Source organism: Colobus angolensis, unplaced genomic scaffold (genome assembly GCF_000951035.1).
Source record: "Colobus angolensis palliatus isolate OR3802 unplaced genomic scaffold, Cang.pa_1.0 Scaffold358, whole genome shotgun sequence".
Classification (NCBI taxonomy): Eukaryota; Metazoa; Chordata; class Mammalia; order Primates; family Cercopithecidae; genus Colobus; species Colobus angolensis.
Window position 1 is genome coordinate 981,547 of NW_012116910.1, and position 22,955 is coordinate 1,004,501.

A 22,955-nucleotide genomic window follows, 5' to 3' on the forward strand; every position below is an offset into this window, starting at 1 on the left:
GGGGGCTCAGTGCAGCAGAGACCCACCCTCTCGTCATCTGGGGACCAGATGTTCAAAAATCAAGGCGTCTCTGGGCCGAAGACCCTGTGGGGCCCCTTCTTGCCTCTTCCCACTCTGGGGGCTGCCGGCGATCCTGGGCTGTGGCTGCATCGCTCTGCCTTTGCCTCTGCCTCAGTGGTCGACTGGCCTGGCTCCCTCCGAGTGTCTCTCCTCCATGTGTCTCTTACAAGGACCAGTCATTGGATGATCCAGGATGCTCCTGTCTTGAGATCCTTAACGAGTTTCCTCTGTAAAAACCTTTTTCCAAATAAGGTTCCATTCACAGGTTCCAGGGTCAGCATGTGGACCCATCTTTGGGGGCCGCATCCCATGGACCCACTGCTCTGGGAGGACTGTAGGGAGCCCTGGAGCCCTGCGTGGCCCCTCAGCCAGCTGTGTGCAGCCCTGACCTGCCAGAGCTCTGTCCTCGGTGCTCTTCAGGGCGGCTGGGCCTGTTCTGTCCTCGTGCTTCCTTCACAGGTGCCATCAGCACAGCACAGCAGGTTCTGGGGCACAGCAGGTTCTGGGTTGGCAGTGGGCAGTGCTGCGGGCAGGAGCGGCAGGGAGGAGGGGCGTCGTCTGTGGCTGGGGCCCTCACCTGGGCGCTCCTGCCGGCTCTGTTTCCACGCAGCACCTGACGTGAGCATTCATGGGACAGTTTTCTAGAGAATATCTGGGGGGGACACATTCTGTGGTGCTGACCACTGAGGGTGGCGGCCACGGCTGGGATAGGAAGGCTGAAAGTGGGGTGAGGAAGCCCCGGCACGGCCCGTGGGAGATGGGGCCTGCAGCAGCCAGAGGGTGTCCAGACTGTGCCTGCAGCTGGGCAGCTGTGGCTGGCCTGAGTCTGCCTGGGACAGGCCTGGAAATCGGGGATGGTCCTTGGTGGGACTGGAGGTTCTAGGGTTGGCTGCACTCAGCTGGCTGGGGAAGCCTGGAGGAGGCTGGACAGGCCGGCAGTGGAGGCGAGACTGGACTGCAGGCACCATCCGAGGGATGGCCTTGGCTCTCACACGCAGGTTTCTCCGCTCTGCACGCTCCACTGGCCCGTGGGGCAGCCCCAGCTCCAGTCAGCACCCTTTGCATCCTGTGGTTCCGGCACACCCAGAAAACCACATTTGTGCCCCCACCGTGGCAAAGGCCCATGGTCCTTCGTCATCCGCTCAGGGAAGGGGATTGTGGAGCCGTGTGCCCAGGGACCCTTGCAGCTGCAGGGGTCCTTGGGTAGGGGGCTGGCTCACCCAGAGTGAACCTGAGTGTTGGCCGGGCTCTCCCCGTGCCCCTTGGTGCTTCCCTGTGGAGATCGCCAGCATGAAGGAGTGTTTGGTACGGTGATGCTGGACGTTGTAGTCCCATCTTTCTAGAGGCCCGGGAGTCCACCTCTTCAGGACCAACCCAGGTGGCCCAGCACCGCCCTTCATCTCGGCGCAGCAGGAAGAACGGCCGCAGCCTTGCTGCTGTGTGCAGGGCCCTCGTGGAGCCCTGTGTGTCTCGTCATTTCAGATCATCCATGGACCTGCGAGGGAAAGACAGTGACAAACAGGCTTGCCAGAAATTTTTGTTGGAATTCAAACTTAGCAGGAACCACATTTTGCTCCCTGCTGTCCTGGCCTGAAAGGGCCATCGTCCTGGGGCGTGGCTGATGACTCCTCTACCGGGCACCTGGAGTACCCTGTGATTCGGGAGCTCAGAACCATCTCCCCAGGTCCCAGCTCAGAGATGTCTCCCCAGGCTGCAGCTCAGAGACGTCTCCCTGGGTCCCAGCTCAGAGATGTCTCCCAGGGTTCCAGCTCAGAGACATCTCCCCAGGCTCCAACTCAGAGACATCTCCCCAGGTCCCAGCTCAGAGATGTCTCCCCAGGCTGCAGTTCAGAGATGTCTCCCTGGGTCCCAGCTCGGAGACGTCTCCCCAGTCCCAGCTCGTGGTGACTTCTGGTTCCTCTCGTGGACCCTTTGAAAGCTCACAACTTTGTTGAAGACATGAGTGTTGAAAATGTTCAAAATATTTTCATTTTTAGATGTGTCAATACCAATTAGAGTGATCAACCAAGTGGATTTTTTTCATTTTCACGTTGTTAGTTTCCTTTCAGTGACCTTCATATCTGCACCATCCATTTACAAACCTTGTCAAGGAAAGTTTGAGGCTCAAATGCCCAAAAGACAGCAGAATGCTGTCACCTTCTTGCTGGCAAAATGCGCCAGTCCCAGTGTGGCTGTGCACAGGGCGTGGTGACGCCGTTCGCTCCTCAGGGCTCCCGGGGAGGAGCTGCATCTCCTTGCTGTCCTCACCGCCCAGTTCTCGGTGCTCGAGTGTGAAACGCACCCCGGGCAACCCACCCGAAGACGCACAGCCCAAGACTTCTCTGGGATGCAGAGTCCTCACCCTGCGCCCCCCACATGTATCCCCGGACCCCACGGAGAGCGTGAAATGCCCCCATGTCACTGTTCTTTTCTTCGCCGTTATAGACAACTTCTGAAATTTTAACTCTGTTCATGAAATAAACCAGCTGACAAGATGGTGAAGGTGGCAGGGTGTCATCTCCAGACCCCGTGTGCCCTCAGGATGGCCATGGGACGCTTTGGCCAAAACAGTGGGCACCGAAAGACCATGCAGTCAGGGCCATTTCTTTCACGCATGCGCCATCCTGTGAGACACCTCTGTCATTCTTCCCTTCTTCTGATTTCGTCCTTTTTGGCAGAGTTGGGAATAACCCATGAGTAGGGATGAAATAGTCCTGGAATCGTGAAAAAGGAAAATGATTCAAGACATAGGAAAGACCACAAAGACCCTCGTGTGTCTTTGATTTTACAGGAGGTTCCCAGAGACCCAACAGGCAGCCACAGGATAGAAGGAATTTTCTTTTTTTGGCTTCAATTTTCTCATTGTTCTTGGAGGAAAGAACCTCCAAGAAAGAATGAAAGTCATGAAATGCTACTCCTTACAAGTAATAAAAACACTAAGAAAAGAAACTGAACTGGAAACTGAACTGGGGTGGGGAGGTGGAGCTGACCTGCAGCAGCCTGGGAGCCCATGGTGGGGTCGGAGACACGCTCAGTTGGCCTGGGGGGCGCCGTGCGTGGATCCTGCTCACCGTCCTCCAAAAGGAAGCTCCACTCAGGGGTAGTTTCATTTTAAAGTCTTCAGAGTTTGCTCTTCTGAGAAGTACGTTTCCACGTTCAAATCCTTCTGCAGAAAGACAGGTGCCGTGCCTGTGTTCTGTGTTGCCCTGGTTGAGCACCAGCCTTCATGGCAGGGTGTCCCTTGTACCCCAGCCTTGCACCTTCCAGGAGGTTGTGGGGTGCTGTGGTTAGGACTGGGGCTGCGCTACAAAGCACCACAAAACTGGTGGCTTAAAACAACAGGAATGTATTCTCCCCCGTCTGGAAGCAGAAGCGCCAGAACAAAGTGCTGGCAACACTGGGCTCTTCTGAAAGCTCCCTCAGCCCTCCTGGCTCCTGGCAGGAAGATGCTGGCTGTGGCCACATCCTCTCATCGCCTCCTTCATCATTGGCCTTCTCTCCCCTTCTTCGTGTCCTCTTCCCATAGGGACCCTCATCTGGGACTTTAGCTTGATTGTCTGCTTTGTCTCCTCCTCCCATAGGGACTCTCAACCGGGACCTTGAGCATCTGCTGCCACCTGTTTCCAAATGAGGTCCCATTCCCGGTACCAGGAGTGAGGGATTCAGCTTCTCTTTTAGGGGATGCAGTTCAACCCACACGGGGTGGGCGGGGCCCAATCCACGCGACCTGGCACCTTCAACCCTGTCCTCTGTGAAGACCAGAACTAAAGACTTTCTGCTTCCTGGCGGTTGTCTTTCATTGACTTCTGTTCTGTGCTCCGTGTCCTCAGTGGGTGCTGTGGACTTGGTGTTTGTTACTTGTGGCACTGAGGATACAGGGCTTGCTGCTGTCACAGATGTGGGAAGGCCAGGTGCTGTTCCCATTCCCTCAGTCAGGACTCACAGCCCACCCGTGGCACAGCCCCTGGGGCATCTGGAGACTCCTGCCCCACTGGGCACCGTGCAGCAGCCCCCTCATTGCCCAGCCCTGCCTGACAGGAGCCATGCATTCCACGTGATCCGTCTCCCCTCCTCTCTTCCAGCTCTCATCCGGTATATACGGCCTGTGTTCGTGTCCCGGTCAGACCAGGATTCTCGCAGGAAAACAGTAGAAGAAATCAAGAGACGGGCGCGGTCAAACGGAAAGTGGCCGCAGGTAACGCGCGCAGCCCTGACTGTGTTTCAGTGGTTTTATTCCGAAAGATGCGAACTTCGGGAGTGGGGCGGAAGAAACCGGGGCCCTTCCTCCGGGGCTGGATTCCGAATCTCTTCTCCTAGTGAGTACGTGAACTCAGGAGGGTGCTGCCAGGCACCTTTGGTTTTGGCACCCAAAATTTAAAGTTAAAGTGAGGAAAAACAATTCTCAGACTCATCCCAGCTTCCTGAATCACCTTTTTTGAACTCAGTTCTGACTCAGAGCATTGCTCATCCACCCTCCTGTTGCAGTCTGATTTTGGAGTGGATGTGTCAGCCTGCTGTGTGTTGGGTGGTTCCAGAAGTCCTGGAGTAAACTTCCTGATCTGTGTGCTGGTTCCCAGGCATCATTCAGAAGCCCTGACCCCAGCTGTAGGGGCAGCTTGGCCGACATGAGCTTGGACACTCTTTTCCTTCCAACTGAGCCAGCATTAGAAGCTGGACATTTCACAGAACTGTCTGGGATCTGATTGCTCAGGAAGCTTTGCAGGGTCTGGCTGGAGCTAGCCCCTTAGAGGGCTGTGACTTCCAGGGTGCTCCAGCTCTGCCCCCGCAAGCACAGGCAGCCTCCTCCCCAACCCAGTTGGCCTGCCTGGCCCTGGGCTTGCCAGGGTGAGCCCATGCCAGCCCACCTGAGGTCTGGGTGAGCCTATGCTGGCCCGCCTGAGGTCTGTCTTCCTCGCAGGGCCCGGAACTGAAAGCAGCCTGCAGGGCTGGGAGTTTGAGTGCAGCTTCTGCTTCTGTAGGCCAGTGTGAATCGGAGGAACCGAAACCCTAGTGTGGAGGGTGCTGCCTGACTGGGGCTCAGCTCCCCTGCTCATCCAGCCCGTTGCTGGGGTCCCAGTCCTTCTTCGGCTCCATCAGCCAGGCACTGCCATTTGTGGGTCTTTGCTCTCCTCTCCGCCTTCTTCCTGATGAGAATGAGTGCTGCCCCCAGGAGGTGTTTATGCTGTGCCAACCATGGGTTATATTTAGTTGCATCTGGTTCTCACAGTGTCTGAGAGGTGGGCACCGCGATGACCTGGCTTTCCAGGAGCTGTAGTTGAAGAAGACAGAAGCTGTTTGTGTATTGACACTGCTGCCACAGTTTCAGAAAACCAGCAGAGCGGAAGTCAGTGTGTGCTTCCAGAATGCATTTTAATAATTTAGATACTGAATCTGAGTCCAGTGTCTAAATTATGTCAGTAGCAAAGAAAATGTATTGCGAAGATTGGCGTCTGTAAGCTCCGAATTATAATTATGTACAGTTTAATGCTGATCTTTTTCTTCCTCCCACTTCCAGATAATGATTTTTCCAGAAGGAACTTGTACGAACAGGACCTGCCTAATTACCTTCAAACCTGGTATGTAGTTTTCTTAATTGTTTATTGTTCTTCTAGAGAAAAGGAAAATATTAAAGTGATGCTTCTGAAGAATGTGCTGTGCGCATAAGAACAGTTTCAGCTTTTATCCTGTGTGCTGGGGTTCTTAGAGGTATTCCTAAGAAAAGTCACAAAAGAAATTTGAGAATTTGAGTCAAGGATTATCGTGTTTACAGGAAGATGGAGAAGTTATGGTTTCAGGTCGTTTCCAGTGAGGTGGAGATAGAGGTTTGCCTCTGTTTTGAGATCCAGGCTAGGGGAGTCCTGGGTCCACAAGGGGCCTCCTTGCCTTTGAATGGTTCAGGGTGCCCTTCTTGGCCTGCGGCTCACCCCCAACACCCGCCTGGGAATCCCAGGTGCAGATCCCTGCGAGCCATCCTCAGATGCCCAGGTCCCCAGGTCCACAGGTAGACATTGTTCTTTCTCCCTGGGGAGGGGGGACTCAAGTGCATGTGAACTTGGGTCTCTCCCGCGGTGGTCACCCGGATCTAGTGTTGGGGTCTGCACCCGTGACATGGGAAGTGTGGCCGGGAGCAGGCACTGGGTCTCTCCCGCGGTGGTCACCCGGGTCTAGTGTTGGGGTCTGCACCCCGACGTGGGAAGTGTGGCCATGAGCAGGCAGCAGAGTCCGCTGTTCTTTCTGTGCTGAGTCTGTTTGGAATTCTGCAGACCCTTGGGCGTGTCAGAGGGTCCACCTGGATCCTGTCGTCTCCCTTGGTCTACTTTAGAAAGCCGTGGCTCTCATCACCTGTGTCCACACTGGGGCATGCAGACCTGTTCTCCGGGGTTGGGTCCGAGCCACGTGGAAAAGCCAGTGCCTCGCTTGGACTGGCACCGGCCGCCGTGCCTCTGGGGCCGCACAACCTGCGTGTCTGGGCTTTTGTGGGAGCTGGGCCGAGGAAGTGTGCAGTCGCTTCCCTACGTGTGCCGCTGTGGTTTCCGGGCCTGTGGTTCATCCGCCTCCTGCTCAGATGCGCGTGCTTTCACCCTCCGCCCTCCTTGGTGCAGCAGGCAGATGACAGGTTTTGTTGCTAGCAGCGCCTTCAAAGTGCAGTTCCATGGAAGGTACTGGGTCGTCTTCACCACGTGTGGTTCTGATCAGAACCAGTGATGCAGAGGGTGGAGGCGGCACCCAGTGACCAAGAATCCACGTGCCCCCACCACACTGGGCCCATCCCTGGGCATGGCCTGTGGGCAACCTTGATGAAGGCTGAAAGTGGGCTGTGTTTCCAAGGCGCCAGGCAGAAGACAGCTGGCAAGTATGTCAGGTCTTGTTCCTCGGCAGGTGTGGGGCTGGGGTCAGTGCCGGGCTCTGTCTTCAAGGGCAGGCGTTCCTTGGGAGTGGAGCCTCGTGCCTGCGGGGAAGCCCCTGGGGAGGGCCATCGCCTTGCCCTTTGGAGCTGGCAGCCTTTGTGTAGACGTGAGGAGGGCGTGTGAGCACCTCTCAACACATATCACAAAACCCAACACGGAGGGGAGTCATGGCGGTGCCCGGCGGGAGCTCACTGTGCCCCAGGTGGGTTCCACAGCGTCTGGGGAGACGACACGGCAGCTTGATCCCATCCCCGTCTCCGTTTCCAGTGGGTCCAGCTGTGAGTTCCGCATGTCACCCTCAGGCACAGGGTTCCGGCTGCCTCGAGTCACGTGTTCAGAATCTCTCAGGCCCTCGTGCAGCTTAGCTGGGAACTTTTTAGTGAGGTTTGGAGCCTCCTGTTTGGAGGTGAAATTGGTGTGTGGTGCGTGATCCTGATGCCTCGTGGGGGAGCCCTCCAGAGCTGTGGGGGTCTCCTGCCTTGAGCCTGACACCAGAGGCACCCACGACCTCCCTGGTGTCTTGGGCTCAAGCTGCCCCAGCTCCATGGTGGCCCGCCCACTCAGACCCCTCCTTCCACCTTCCACCAGATCGCCTGATGTTGGGGTTGTGTTGCTGGGGTCACCCCTGTTTGGGCACCACTGCCAGTTCCCCGCCTTCGTCCCGGGAGACCTTCCTGCATCGGGCCCAGCCTGCAGCCTCAGGCTCCTGGAGCCTCTGCCAGGCTCCTCCTGGGCCCGGGGGCCTTCTTTCTCCTGAGTGTCTCCTGTCTGTGCTGCACTGTCCACCTGAGTCCCCCATTGCAGACCCAGGCTAGGGGTGCCAGGGAGTCCCTGGCCTTGGCCGCTTCTGAGGTGGGAGTGACAGAGCTCAGCAGAGCCCCATGGGGTCTGCTGGATGTGGTGGGTTCCAGCAGGGCTGGGACCCTCAGGCTCTGCAGGGATCAAGTTGCACCTGAAACAGGCCCATGTGGGGCCTTCCTGTCCAGTGTCCACACTCCCCCTCTTTGTCAGAGGGCACTAGAGCAGGGTCGGCTGACTGGGTGTCTGGACACCACTCCTGGAAGGTCCTGGTCCCACGCCCTCCACATGCCCACACCCCACCTGCCTGCCAGCTCCAAGCTCTCAGAGCAGAACGAAGACAGTGAGAAGGCCCTAGGATACTGCGTGGGTCCAGCGATGGCACCGACTGCCTGAGGGTGCAGAGGCTGGGCCTGCCGAATGTGGCTGCCGGGAGTGGACGCAGCTCTCCCTGGGCCACAGTGGCCTCCCTGCACGGGCTGTGAGCAGACATGGCTGCCGTTCTCCCTGGGCCGCGGTGGCCTCCCTGCACGGGCTGTGCCAAATGTGGACATGGCTCTCCCTGGGCCAGGGTGGACTGTTTCTTCCTGTGGGGTGGGCTGTGGGGATGGGCATTATGAGTAAGGGGTGATGGCCTTCTGGGGGCCCCAGGGGTCTCTGCTGAGCCATCTTCCAGCCTCATTGTTGCAACCAGGGAAGTTAGACCCATGCCCAGCACAAGGTATGTGTGAATATGGAGGTTTCTGCGCAGTTTAGAAGCCCGCGCCTCCTCCCCTCAGCTTTGTTCCTGCGTTCAGGAGCCCTGGGCTCCGACTCCCTCATCTTGGTTTCTCCAGCCTGACCCTTGTGCAGCCTGCCCTGGGTGCATGGTGCTGGTGGGGTCGGGGTGCTGCTGACCCTCAGGGGCCCCTGGGAGACTAGGGAGGCCAGAGACTCCTGCAGACTTTCCCACCGGGATTTCCATGAAGTCACTGACCTTTCAGGCTCATGGGGGGGTTTCTGCGCTCTTGGGGACTTTCCCAAGATGTCCCCAATGTGTTGAGGTGTTCTTTGATTCTTACTAAGTTTCTTCAGTGATGGCCCCTTGACATGTGGTTGAGATGGTCAGCTGAGCTGCAGCAGCAAAGCCATCATCACCCGCAGCAGCTCTCGGCTCTCCATGTGTGCTCCTGGGCTCGGTCCTGGGCAGTGAGGACTGTTTTCTCCACACTGCATGTCTGAGGGGCTGGGGCTCGGCTGCCGGGCGTTGGAGCTGGGGCTTGAGCCTGGGTCTGTGCCAGCCCTGCCGTCCTCCGCCTCCCCTGACACAGCCACCCGTCCACCTGGGTACACAGAAGTGCAGGGTGAACTGCGTGAGCTTGTTCCCAGATGCTGCTGAGCCCACAGCAGGAAAGGGGCAACCCAGCACTGGACACGGGGGAGCTACGGCACACAGGCCAGGGACTTGGGGTGCCGGCTGGACACCAAGGCTGCAGGCGGATGTCCTGTGTGAGACGAAAGCCGAGTGGGTTGGGCTGTCAGCTCGAAGTTTCAGCCCTGACACGGGCCTCTGGCCTCAGGCCACCGTGAAAGGAGAAATGGCCCTGGGGACAGACGCTCCTGGCAGCTCCAGGGGCAAACATGGGCTCCATTCTCCCAGAATCGTGCAGAATCCCGCAGCCAGGACCAACCCCAGATTCCTGACCACGGTGGCACTCACTGGCAGCCTGGGAGGAACGTGCTGCCTGGGGATTGGCCCGCGTGGCCTCAGGTTGTCAGGCAGGGGAGCCCTTCTCAGACCGCCTGTCCTGTTCTAAAACTTGAGTACTTCTAATGCCTGAGTTTTCCGGTTAAAAACAAAATCTTTCGATAGACATTTAAATAGAATTTAAAATAGAAAAAGAACCCAGAGTCCATGGTGCCTTGCTCCAGCCCGCAAGGGCACAGCTTCAGCCAGAGAGAAGGCAGAGCAGCAGCTGGGTGCGGCCACAGTTCCAGTGGGAACGGGGAGGTTCCTGAGCCTCCGTGGCCTGGGGCTCTAGCTGGGCCTCGCTGGGGCTCCTCCTGATTCCTTGGGAGCCCATCAGGTGGCAGCCGCTCAGAGACAGAGGCAGGTTCCAGGCAGGTTCTGCTGCAGCTGTGACCAGGCAGGTCCTGCTGCAGCTGTGACCAAGTCCGCCTGTCCTTCGAGCTGAGCCCCAGGGGCAGGTGAGGGTGGTGGGTGGGGCCCCGAGGCAGATGTGTGTGCTTGGTGGGGGCAGACCCTGACCCCATCAGGTGGATGGGCATGGCCGGTGATGAAGACCCTCACTTCCCACCGACGCCTTCCAGCTGGTGCGAGATGTTGTAACAGAAAGTGTCCCTTGGCCGGGGAGCGCCCCTGGCCGAGGTTCCCGCCCATCCATGCTGTGGCGCTGGGTGTTTACGGTCAGGACAGATGTTGAGATAGTCCAGGCATGGAGTGCCCTTGCTGACCAGGAAGGCCTAGACAGAAAAGCTCGTTTTCATCCCAAGAGCAGCATGAGAAACGCAGCAGATGCTGTCCTGCATGGGCTTCTGTGGGTCACACCACTGTTCCTTTCTCGGCAGGTGCGTTCATCCCAGGAGCACCCGTCCAGCCTGTGGTTTTACGATATCCAAATAAACTGGTGAGTTGTGTTTTCCTGGGGTCAGCTTCCGGGGAATTCTCTGGGAATGGGAACTGCGAGCTGCTTCTGTGCACCTGCGTCTCCATCTCGTCTGTGCACCTGCGTCTCCATCTCTCCTCTGTGCACCTGCGTCTCCATCTCTCCTCTGTGCACCTGTGTCTCCATCTCTGCTTCTGTGTACCTGTGTCTCCATCTCTGCTTCTGTGTACCTGTGTCTCCATCTCTGCTTCTGTGCACCTGCGTCTCCATCTCTCCATACCCTTTATCTGTGCCACGGCCCACGCTCGGCTGTGCTGAGTCCATCTGGCCTTGGCGCTGGAGAGGGCAGGACAGGCCTGGGTCCTGGGCTCGGTGCGCCATGTTCCCGAGTGCGGCCTTTTCTACACACGTGTCCCTGATCAACCCCGTGATTCCACAGTGGTCCCCAGTATCCCAGAGCCCTGCTTTCATAGGTCCTGAAGCAGCTGCCCTTTCCTCTGTGTGGCCAAACCTGACATTTTGGAGAGGGAACCCCCCAACCCCACGTCACCGGCCAGGGCCCCTGGCAGCTTTCAGTACCCAGTTCATGCCAGGAAGTTTAAAAATTAAGAACATTTAAGTTCTGGAAGGTGGAGGCAGCTGGAGAGAAAGGAGGTGACTGTGTCATTTCTGTGGTTTTATCATTTAGTGCCCAGGTTTTGTTTGGTTTAAGAGAACAAAATTAAGAAGGCGTTCGGGGTCCAGAGCTCCTGGGGTGAAGGTGGTGGATCCCACCTTTGGGGAGAAAGCCTGGATGAGGCCTCAGAGCAGTTCCTCCTGGGGACTTGCTGCCTCTGGAGGAGGTTCAGCCTGCTCTGGCTCTGCTCTGGTCCACCCCACCCCAGCCTGCCCTGGCTCTGCCCTGGCGATGCCCCGGCCCCATCCCACCCCTGACCCAGGCCCTACTCCATCCCCGGCCCCGCCCCTGCCACGTCCCGCCTCGGTCTCCACACCTGTAAGGTGGCTGCTGCACCTTCCTTTGGGTGCTCTTGGATACTCAGAATACTTCCGGTCCCATCGGCTCCCCCCATTTAGGCGGCCTCACCTCACAGGCCTGCTGCTGAGCCCAGGGCATTCATTTGGTGCCAGCTGTGTTTCCCCTTCCACTGCAATCGCTCCCGCACGTCCTTGCCCCTTCATGGGCTCCTGGAGCATAAAGACGGCCCAGGCGGACTCAAGGTCCCCATAGCCCACTGGTGCTGGGCTCACTGCAGGTTCCTGGGAGAGCACCCACCTGGGAGAGCGCCGAGGAGGACCTGTCCATCACAGGGAGCTTCCCGTCTATCGCAGTTCCTCTTTGTGATGGCAAAGGAAGGCACTGAAAGAAAGACCTCGCGGGTCAGGACACAGTGGGGCAGAAATACAGGTGGCCTCTGGGTGCCCGGGTTCTGGCCCATCCACCTCAGGGCCTGTGCCATCCGATGCCTGTGGGTTTCACGCTGCCCGGGGGGCTGATGGTCAGGTAATAAAATGGAGTCGGGGCCGGTAGTCACACGACTGAAAGGCCTCGTCCTTCTCACTGAGGCGTGCGTTTGTCAGCCAGGCTCCTGGCCACGGGCCCCTTCCTGCCTCTGCTGCAGGAACCATGCCCCAGTGCAACTCCGATGGGCAAAAAAATCGACCCAAGGACAACAGACTCTGATCTGTGCAGAAATCTGGATGTTCCACTTTTTAACGATTGTTTCATCAGCGTGTTTAAAGCAACACACTGTTACTGGACGCACCGAGAAGCACCCAGCTTAGCTGTCACGGGAGCAGAAGGTCCACCCCAGGGTGACAGTGTCTGGGCCTCTGCCATCAGGGCCCCTGCTGTGTGGTCCCTGCCCGGCGGCGCTGAGGCTGAAGATGGGACTTCCAGAGCACCCAGGGTGGGGGGCCCTGCACATGCACAGTGGCTGGGGGAATACCCAGAGCACTCGGATAAAGCGGGGAGCGGGGGAGGGCTGGGGTCCTGGGCGCACACTGGAATCGGTGTCCCCAGGCCTGTGAGGAAAGAGGAGGGCAAGCAGGGAGGGAGGACCCTTTTCCCAGATACTAGGGGCTCTGGGAACCTGTAAGAGGGGCTCTGAGTCCTCAGGGACTCTGGGGATCTTGGGAGAACTCTGGGGACCTGTAAGGAGGTCTCTGGGTCCACAGGCTCATCAGGGCCTCCAGGGTGCTGATGTCTGAGCTGACGTCAGGAGGGAGGGTAGAGGGAGCGGGGAAGTGCAAGAGAGACCCAGAGTTCTCTGGGTCCTTAGAGGCTCTGGAGACCTCAGGTTGGGGGCTGGTCTGAGTCCTGGATCCTCAGGGGCTCTGGGAAGCTGGAGCTCTAGCACCCTCCTCCCTTCCCCCGGCTGCAGCGCCTCTGTGGGGTAGGAGGTGCAGGGAGAGGCTGGCACACGCAGGTGCTGGGTGCAGGCCCCAGGTTCAGGCCCTGTGCTGACTGACCCTGCCTCTTCCTCCACAGGACACCATCACGTGGACGTGGCAAGGACCTGGAGCGTAAGTCGAACGCCGTGTCATCCTCTTTGTCCTGTTCCGTGAACACGTAGGGGCTGCTTGGGGTCTGCTATGCACGCTAGTTACTTTTGCAGTTGTGAAAGCAGCTGTGGGACAGCTGTTAGGTTCAGCCCATTGTGAAAGCTAAACGCACAGACGTGGCCCCGTCCTGACACTCCTGGATTCTGGGGTCTTAAGTTGCGCGTCCTCAGCACCAGCAGGAAGGGGACGGTGAGTCTTGCGTTCCGCTCTCGAGTTTGCCAGCTCAGAAGTTGCCGTCGTCCACCTGGCGGCCCCTGGTAAGGAAAGTAGAGATTTAGGGGTGTCTGGAGGGACCCCGTCTGCACAGGCGCAAGGACTAAGTAGTGCTGGGAGGCCAGCCCCTATTGTAAGTCAGTGTCCCTGTCCCCTGGCACAGACACTGAAGGTCAGTTATGCAACGATGAACAACCCCACGGAAACGGGAATGAGCCCCACAGGAGAAGCCCGGGGCCACAGGCTCGCCAGGGCCTCCTGGGTGCTGATGTCTGAGCTGACGTCGGGAGGGAGGGCAGAGGGAACGAGGAAGTCCAAGAGAGAGCAGCTCCGTCCCAGGCGCTTGGGAGGACGTGGGCCCGCTGGTGCGTTCAGGTGAAGGTGTTGGGGTCTGTGCTTCCCAGGCTGGCCTGTGGAGGCTCCCAGCTGGGAGCAGAGCTGGGAAAGGACTCTGGGGGGTATGGGGGCTCTGGGGTCCCTGGGGCCTAGGGCTGGGGTTGGCATGACAGGGCAGAAACAGGGTTGGGGCGGTAGGCTCTCTGTTGGGGGTGTGTGGCCCTGGGAGCAGCTCCGAATATCTCCTATATCAACTCCTGCAGCAAAGGCATGGTGATCCTGGTTCTGAGGTTGGGAACTCTGGATCTAGGCTGGAGGGGTGGCATGACTTAGGGCCTGTGCTGCCTGGGGACGGCGAGGAGGGACAGGTGTGGGCTGTACGAGGTCTCCTGAGCTGGAGAACAAGCAGGAGATGGTGTCTTGCTAGACAAACCAAAGACATAAGCAGGTGTTGAATCAGAAAAGCAGCATTTCCACCCACAGCTGCATGTCACACGGGCTCGGGCTGGGTGGGCACAGCACCCCCTCCGCGGGAGCGTTGACTGCCCGGTAGTTCCCCCTGGAGGGCGTGTCTGGAGGTTTCGCTCCAGAATTGGAAGTAATTTACTTCTTAACCTGTGTTGTAAATCTGCTCAACATTGCACAATCTGTTTTTAAGGCTGGAAATCCTGTGGCTCACGCTGTGTCAGTTTCACAACCAAGTGGAAATCGAGGTTCGTATGGATGTGGAGTTACACGGTGCTCTTCACAGTGGCTGATGCAGACACAAGGTTACACCAGGATGCCCAGACAAGCCTTGTACAGTGTGACGTAGCACCTGTCTTGCTTCCCCATCTTTCCATTTCTCAGGGCTCTGCAGAGGAGCCTCTGGTTACTTTACATCAATGACTTTATGTCTCTCCTATGAGTCTGAACCACTTGGATACGATTTGGGTTTTTGTTCTTTGTTTTTCTAAGACAGCGTCTTGCTCTGTTGCCCAGGCTGGAGTGTAGCGTTGGGCTCACTGCCGCCTCGACCTCCTGGGCCCAAGCGATCGCCCTCCCTCAGCCTCCCGTGTAATTGGACCGCAGGCACACGCCACCACGCCTAGCTAATTTTTGTAGAGACAGGTCTTGCTTTGTTGCCTAGGCTGGTCTCAAACTCCCGGGCTCAAGCAGTCCTCCTGCCTCGACCTCCTAAAGTGCTGGGATCCCAGGCATGAGCTACCACACCCAGCTGCGTGGGAGTCTTCAAACCTGCCTTTCGTTATTATGAGTATTGTAGCTTAAGGGCATGTGAAGCTGGCCCACATGCAAAGAACTATTCACTTGGCTTTTAGTTTTACTTGACATATTTAATATTGCTGACAAATACTTGTCATAGTACTTTGCTCTGTTTAATACACAGTCAAAGAATCCCCCTTCTCAGCCTGACCCAGGTCTCCAGAGTCAAGACCTTGGGCTAAATAGTCACCTCTGTGTAGCCTGCACAGTTTTATCTAAGTCGATGAGGAGTAGTTCTTTTTTTGTTTAAAAGGGGAATGAATATGCACTTCTTGCAACTGGAAATAAAAGATGAGTCACATGCAACTTAAATATTTAATAAAACAATTTGCTGCCTTAAATATTGCAGAGCGTTACGAAATATACCGATGAGCCCGGCTTTCAGCCCAGCTGTTCACCTCCACAGAGGATAAGCCACTCTCATTACAGAGGACTGGGCTGAAGCGCCTCGGCCCAGGCCTGAGGGCGGCAGTCCCCCCACCCAGCAGGATTATGTGGCTGGATGGGCAGTGGCTGGGAGGGTGCAGGCCAGGCCTCCAGCACAGAACACAGGGACTGAGCTTGAGCTCCTGAGGGCTCCCTGGTGTTGAACGGCTGTGTTACAGGCCTGGTTTCTAATTTTAAGAGTTGAAAAGAAAGTGAATGGCTTTGCAAAACTGCTCTGTTCTTACGTTGTTCATACAAGATGCAAATGCTGATGCGAGGAACCGTGGCAGTTTACGGAAGTTTTAGAAATCACAGGAGAACTGGGGTTTCAGGGTGTTCCTGTATTCTGAAATATTCCATATGAGAGAAAAGGCCATCCAGGGTGGTCTTCTGCCCTTTCCTACACCGTGTGCACTGTGGGTCATATTCATTTAAAATGCTGTGCAAGTGTCACTCAGGCAAGGACAAGTTCATTGGACAATTTCTTTTAATTTCAAATGCACAAGGTGCCAATAATCTGTTCCAAATGTCGGAATAACGTGCTGCATTATCCCCATTACAAAACGGATTCCGTGAGAAGTGGGCATAAGCCCTCTGTGAGATCAGGGAGCCGGATGTTCTGACGTAAGCAGGTGCTCCTAGGAGCACTGACGGGGTGAGTGTACATCAGGGAGCCGGATGTTCTGACGTAGGCAGGTGTTCCTAGGAACACTGATGGGGGTGAGTGTAGATCAGGGAGCCGGATGTTCTGCCGTAGGCAGCAGGTGCTCCTAGGAGCATTGACGGAGGTGAGTGTTCAGGTGCACACGTGTGGAGTTCATGCATCTTGGGGTGAGTGTGTGCACGTGTGCACATGACAACTTTGAAGATGGTTCTAATAGGCATTGCTTTGACAGATTTTAATTTTGTCAGCCTCCCAGTTGTCATTATGGTGGTGTTGCTGAGGTCAGCGTCTAGTGATACTAACGCAGCTTCTCTGTGTGTTCAGTTCCTTCCTGTGTACAGTCCTTCTGAGGAGGAGAAGAGGAACCCCGCGCTGTATGCCAGCAATGTGCGGCGAGTCATGGCTGAGTAAGTGAGCAGCTTCTTGCCCCACCGCTGAGTCAGGGGCGTCTCCCGGAGTGCTGCTCTCTGTGTATTTAAAATAGCCAGCAGTATTAGGAAAAGGCATTCTTGCTGAAGCACAGGAACCAGCTCCATGCATGTTGGTAAAGTGTGCTTGGCCTTGTGCTGCACGTCCCTTGTTTCCCTCTGATGGCATTTCACCATCTTTGATGTTTGGAAGATGCACGACTGATTTTTCCAGACCTTCCTGCCGCTGTTGGTCACCACAGGCCCTGTGTTCCCTGTGCCCTAAATGATCCGACGAGGCACTGGCCTGGGCCAACTTCACATCTGTGTGGTGGCCTCCACACCTGCCTTTGCTCATCTGCCTGTGTGATACTTACCAGTGCCCTTACTCTATCTGGCAGGGCAGAGTGGTGGTTGCACATTTAATCTTGTAAAGTGACTTGTGCTACTTACACAGTTCTCATGCTTACAGTTAGGAAGAGGGAATGTCCTCGCTTCCCATGGTCCCAGGTCCCCTGCTTGCATGGCCAGCAGTGCTGTCGGCTCACACGCCCTCCCCCCTCCCTCTCTCACACGCCCTCCCCCCTCCCTCTCTCACACGCCCCCCGCTTCTGCCTCCCTCAGCACCTTCCATCCCTCAGGGTCCCATTCCCCCAAAACTTGTCCTTGCAACCAGGTCCTCCCACCTAGATTTACCCCCACCTGGACGCCTCCCTAGTGCTTCCTCCTGCAAAGCTCTGTCCACTGGAGCTGGAGCCTCCCCTCCACCAGGTGGCTGCCAGACCTGAGCTGCAGGAGCCACCTGGGAGCCACATCCACCTGAGTCCGCCGGCCCCACCGGGGCATGGCAGGGAACTTGCCTCTCCAGAGAGCCCAGAGGGGAACACAGCCATGGCCGGGCCAGCAGAGCGTGCCTGGCTCTGACCTTCCGGTCACTTTGTTCACACTCCGCTGACACCCTGCAGATTCCGCTGGGCGGTCCTTTCCCTCACGTTCCCGTCCTCTCCCTCCCAGAGCGTGTACCCGAGGGTAAAAATGGGTCCGGCAGTCTCTGTCCCCCAAAGCTCCACACAACTGCACCACAGGCTGCTCTCCCAGAGCGTGCACCCGAGGGTAAAAATGGGTCCGGCAGTCTCTGTCCCCCAAAGCTCCACACAACCCCACCACAGGCTGCTCTGAACAATACAAAAAGCTGAGTAGGTGCCGACCAGGGGAATGCATTCCCACCTCCAAGCCCAGCACCTGTGACCTGGACTGCTGCCAATACCTGCTACTTTTGGACTTGGGAGGAAGAGAACACATTTTACAGAACTCAAGGAGAGATCGCCTGTGGGCCTCACTGATTATTTTAGAGCCCTCCATTTCAAACGGACTCTGAGGAACCTGCACCTTTTTTTAGGGTACAAGAGTACCACCATTTCCATTGTAGTAATTCAGAATTCTCTTAAAACCCCACTCTGAATTACCAGGAGCTGTGTTCATCCCATCAGGGCCATTGAGGGGTCTACCGCCATCAGCAAAACCCCCAGCAAGGAACATGGGAGGGAGAAGCAGCCTCGGACTCCTGGGCCTGGGCGGGTGCCCCGTGCAGCACCACTCAGGGAGTGGAGTTGGTCACGAGCAGAGGGACCCTGGTGGTGCCCCCTCCCGGCTGGTTTTCCAATCCCGTAGTGGGTCCTAGGAGGCAGTGCTGGAAGCACATTCTCCTCCCCTGCCCGCTGCGAGGACAGCGGCACCCCAGGGTGGCAGAGCGCACACATCCTTCCCTGACCTTGCTTTTCCTCTGGGATGGGGCTGAGCTCTGTGTCATTCAGGGTTCTGAGATGAATGACACATGTGCACTGCTGGCCTGGAGAGAGGTGCCACCCAGGACGGGCCATCAGGAGAGGTCAGGGATGGCCCCAGGTGTGGCTGGCAGAGGTGGGTGGTTCTCCCAGCCAGGGCTCCTGGTCCCTGGCCCACCTGGAGTCACCCGGCGGAGGTAGGTTGTTCTCCCAGCCAGGGCTCCTGTGAGCTTCATGGCCAGCCCCTCAGTTAGGCTTGTCCTTCTTTCCTGTGGATAGCCTGAGACTCTCCTGTTCCCAAATGGTGACACCTACTTTTGCCAAGGGGAGCTTGAGCGGCTCTCAAATAGGACTGGAGAGGTACCGATTTCTCATCACCTGAGCACACACGGCACGGTCAGGGCAGCTCTGGGAGTGAGGGCGCCCCCCACTTCACTCTGCTTCATGTTACTGTGCTTCACAGACAGTTGCTTCACGTTTGTGGCAACCCTGTGTTGAGCAAGCTTATCAGCACCATTTTCCAGCACCACGAGCTCACTTTGGCGCCTCTGGGTCACATTTCAGTAATTCTCATACCATGAGCTCACGTTGTGTCTCCGTATCACATGTTGGTAATTCTCACAATGTTTCATACTTTTTCACGTTCTCGTGTGATGTCTGTGATCAGTGACCTTTCGTGTGACTGTTGTCATTGTTTCAGAGCACCCATATGAGAGTGAAGCTCATCGATACAAGTGTGACTGTCCCAGCAACAGGCCGTTCCCCTGTTCACTGCCTCTCCTCAGCCCTCCTCTCCCCTGAGCCATCAGCGGCTACTCCGGTGGGGCGGTGGGAACTGGCTGCCATGGGGCTGGGCTGACGGGGGTGCTGCCCTCCTTGCAGGGCCTTGGGCGTCTCCGTAACTGACTACACGTTCGAGGACTGCCAGCTGGCCCTGGCGGAAGGACAGCTCCGTCTCCCCGCTGACACTTGCCTTTTAGAATTTGCCAGGCTCGTGCGGGGCCTCGGGTGAGTACCTGGTTCTTCTTACTTGAGCATTAGCTAGAACCCGTGCTGCCAAGGCCCGGCGGGGGCTCCCTGGGGTTGCAGGGCGGGGAACTAAGGGAGTAATTATTAATGATGTTTATTCTGGCTTTTGCTTGGCTTTTTTCAAACATCAACTTCAGCCTACATAGTGTCTTTAAATCCCTTAGTGCCTGGCACCAGCTGTCTGTGTGGATGGCGCCCCAGGAGGGCCACCCTGTGTCCTGCGAGACCTGCCCTGGGGAAGGGAACGGGTCTCAGGGGCACAGGCACCTGGCATGACACTTGGACAGAACACATCTCACACCTTCCAATTAGGAGAATGCCTTTTCTTGAAAACTAACTTGCTGCTACTTCTGTAAATAATTCTAATATTTTGATGCATCTTACAACTAAATCTAGTGTTAGCGTGCGCAATTTTCTTGAAAAAGAAAGCTTTTTCCCTCTCTTTTTGTCTAGGCTAAAACCGGAAAAACTTGAAAAAGATCTGGACAAATACTCAGAAAGTGCCAGGATGAAGGGAGGAGAGAGGATGGGTATTGCGGAGTTTGCGGCCTCCCTGGAAGTCCCTGTTTCTGACTTGCTGGAAGACATGTTTTCACTGTTCGACGAGGTAGGGGCTGTCGCCTGAGGAGCGGGGTCTCCGCAAAACCTCCTGCTTTTTGAAGTATAAATTGTTCTCATTCTAATATAAATATGTTTTCACATGAATTTGAAAGCAGAGAAGGGAAACTACCCCTCACTACCCACTCCCTCATTTTGAGGGTATTTTCCTCCCGTGCTTTTAAATACATATTCACATTAGACGTTTGAATTACCCTTTACTGATGAATGTGCCTGTGGTTTGGGGTTTTTTTTTTTTGAGGCGGAGTCTCGCTCTGTCACCCAGGCTGGAGTGCAGTGGCCGGATCTCAGCTCACTGCAAGCTCCGCCTCCCGGGTTCCCGCCATTCTCCTGCCTCAGCCTCCCGAGTAGCTGGGACTACAGGCGCCGCCACCTCGCCCGGCTAGTTTTTTTGTAGTTTTTAGTAGAGACGGGGTTTCACTGTGTTAGCCAGGATGGTCTCGATCTCCTGACCTCGTGATCCACCCGTCTCGGCCTCCCAAAGTGCTGGGATTACAGGCTTGAGCCACCGCGCCCGGCCGGTTTGAGGTTTTTTTTTAGTCTGATTGTGGAGTCCAACAATATCAAACGGTGACACCCAGCCTGGGGTCTCCAAAGGGACCCCCTGCAAGGCCCCTGCTCACCAGAGCTGCTCTTTGCAGCGTCAGAATTTCTAATAATGCGCCCGTCCTCTATGATGGGCTTAGAGGCCCCCACCAGCCTGTGGGTGTGCGAGGGCTTCCTCCTGGCACAGCCGCCCACTCCCCTCCGCCCTCCACACGTCATCCCCAGGTCCTCCTCGTAATTGATGAGGCATCCATGGTCATGCCAGGTGGGCCTGAACATGTGGGTAGCCTTGGGGTTTTCGGAAGGTGCGAGGCGGTATGCAGGGGCGGGACAGGCTGCCACGGCGAGCCACAGGTCGGCCAATCCTGGTCTTTTCTGGGTGTCAGTGTCACAGCATGGACACTTATGCTGTGGTCCTAGAGGAGCCGGTGACACGCCAGGTATGTGTAGAGGGCTCCTTCAGCCTTGACTGTCCCGCTACAGCGTGGGATGCCCCGTGGGACAGTGCGATATGTGCTTTGCACCAACACGGAGCAGCTGTAGTGCCGCCCTGGGTGGAGCCCGGGCAGGCAGGAGGCCTCTCTGGCCAGAGAGCAGGTGAGGAGCACTCAGGGCAGGGGGACTGTGGCCAGAGAGCAGGAGGTGAGGAGCACCCAGAGGCAAAGGAAGGACTCCCTGGTTGGAGAGAGCAAGAGAACATGAGGAGCACCCAGGACAGGAAGGAGGCCGCCCCACGAGTGTGCAGAGCGTGAACCAAGGATCACAGTGCCTGGCTCGGGGCGTTCTCCCACACGCACCAAAGGGGCCCCCAGCCACGGGCCCTCTGCTATGGGGCAGCTGGAAACGGCGTCTCGGATGCGAGGCCTGCCTGGTGTCCGTGCCATAGCTGCAGCTGCGTTTGCACCCAGGGCTTTACCACAGTGTTGGAATTGAAATGCGAAATAGTGAATGCTGGTTTCACAGGCAGCATTCCGCGGTAACTTATGACACCGTGCGGTTAATTTTTTATTTTCTGCAATTTCAAATGCACATGATCTTATAAGGCAGGAATATTCTCTGTTTGTACCCAGGACCTCAGACCCCCAGCCCAAGGCCTTCCCAGAGCCAGGGACTTGTAGTCATTTCCACCTGCCAGATACACAAGCCCCAGTCCCGGTACCCCATGCCTTGCAAGGGGTGTGGCGTAGCGCAGAGAAAGCTGTCAGTTCCCTCAGAAGACCCTCAGGGACCTGTGTGCGCCTCACACCTAGCACCTACGACCTATGTTTGACACAAGCGTAGAGGGGCATCTGCTGGTCAAAGTCCTCCCTCTGCTCCTGGATGCTCCTCACCCCTGGCTCTCTGACCAGGGAGTCCTCCCTCTGCCCCTGAGTACTCCTCACCTCACCTCCTCCTGCTCTGACCAGAGTCCTCCCTCTGCTCTTGGGTGCTCCTCACCTGCTGTTTGGCCAGAGGCTGCCCCCCCATCCTGGGTGCTCATCACCTCCTGCTCTCTGATCAGGGAGTCCTCCCTCTGCCCCAGGTGTTCATTTCCTCCTGCTCTCTGACCAAAGAGTCCTCTCTGCTCCTGAGTGCTCCTCACCTCCTGCTCTCTGATCAGGGAGTCCTCCTGCCCCACCTGCTCCTCACCTCACCTCCTCCTCTCTGACCAGAGTGTCCTCCCTCTGCCCCAGGTTCTCCTCATGTCCTGCTCTCTGACTAGAGTCCTCTCTCTGCTCCTGAGTGCTCCTCACCTCCTGCTCCCTGGCCAGAGTCCTCCCCCTGTCCTGGGTACTCCTCACCTCCTGCTCTCTGGCCAGAGTCCTCCCCCTGTCCTGGGTACTCCTCTCCTCCTGCTCTCTGGCCAAAATCCTTCGCCTGTCCTGGTGTTCCTCATCTTCTCTTGCTCTCTCCAACAAGGGAGTCCTTCCTTTGCCTCTGGGTGCTCCTCACCTCCTGCTTTCTGGCCAGAGTCCTCTCCCTGTCCTGAGTGCTCCTCACCTGCTCTTGGCCAGAGTCCTCCCCCTATCCTGGGTGCTCCCCACCTTCTCTTGTTTTCTCCAACCTGAGAGTCCTCCCTCTACCCCTGGATTCTCCTCCTGCTGTCCTGGAACCTCCTCCTGCTCTCTGACCAGGGAGTCCTCCCTCCACTCCTGGTTGCCCTTCATCGCCTGCTCTCTGAACAGAGTCCTCCCCCTGTCCAGGGTGCTCCCCACCTCCTCCAGCCCTGACCTGCGAGGTTCTTTCCTTTGGCCTGGGCATACCCTGCAGCCACGTGCAGACTGTCCCCATCATCATCAGAAGTGCAGACCCTGTCAGCCCTGACCTGTGCCTCTTACCACCCTGCTCACTCACATCAGTATGTCCCTGGAGACGCTGGGTGTGAGGAGTTACTGAGAATGGTCAGCGCAGGGCCGACTGGCTTCCACAGCTGGCCCGGGCTGCGTGTTTAGCTCCACCTCACAGCTCTGGGTTCACCTTCTTTCTGCAGGATGGATGCGTTGCCATGAACAGACTAAATTCCTAGAGCCCAGAAGCAGCCTTGGTGCTTGCGGGGTTTTCTCAAATGCAAGTCTCGGCAGGTGGCAGGCGCTGCATTGCGTGTGCTTTGCTGAGGTGCGTCCTGTGGCAGCCTTGTGAACTCTGGGAATTCATTGTAATGGCCCCAAAAAGTGTACGCAGCACAGTGACCTTGGAGAACCCACTTGGTGGAATGTCCTTCCAAGATTCCCTTTTCACGTGGGCAGACGTTCCCG

General features: G+C 56.9%; 1 protein-coding gene across 1 annotated transcript in view; it reads left to right on the forward strand.

Annotated features, from left to right (window-relative positions):
- LPCAT1 (lysophosphatidylcholine acyltransferase 1) overlaps nt 1–22,955 on the forward strand; it is an 83,889-nt gene that overhangs the window by 51,365 nt on the left and 9,569 nt on the right. Inside the window, 13 exon segments of the mRNA XM_011953143.1 lie at nt 1,059–1,263; nt 2,290–2,438; nt 3,891–3,971; nt 4,143–4,255; nt 5,576–5,636; nt 10,335–10,393; nt 12,861–12,895; nt 14,142–14,196; nt 16,161–16,243; nt 18,910–19,035; nt 19,510–19,672; nt 20,446–20,525; nt 20,615–20,817. Of these exon segments, the coding sequence (XP_011808533.1) occupies nt 1,059–1,263; nt 2,290–2,438; nt 3,891–3,971; nt 4,143–4,255; nt 5,576–5,636; nt 10,335–10,393; nt 12,861–12,895; nt 14,142–14,196; nt 16,161–16,243; nt 18,910–19,035; nt 19,510–19,672; nt 20,446–20,525; nt 20,615–20,817 (1,413 nt within the window).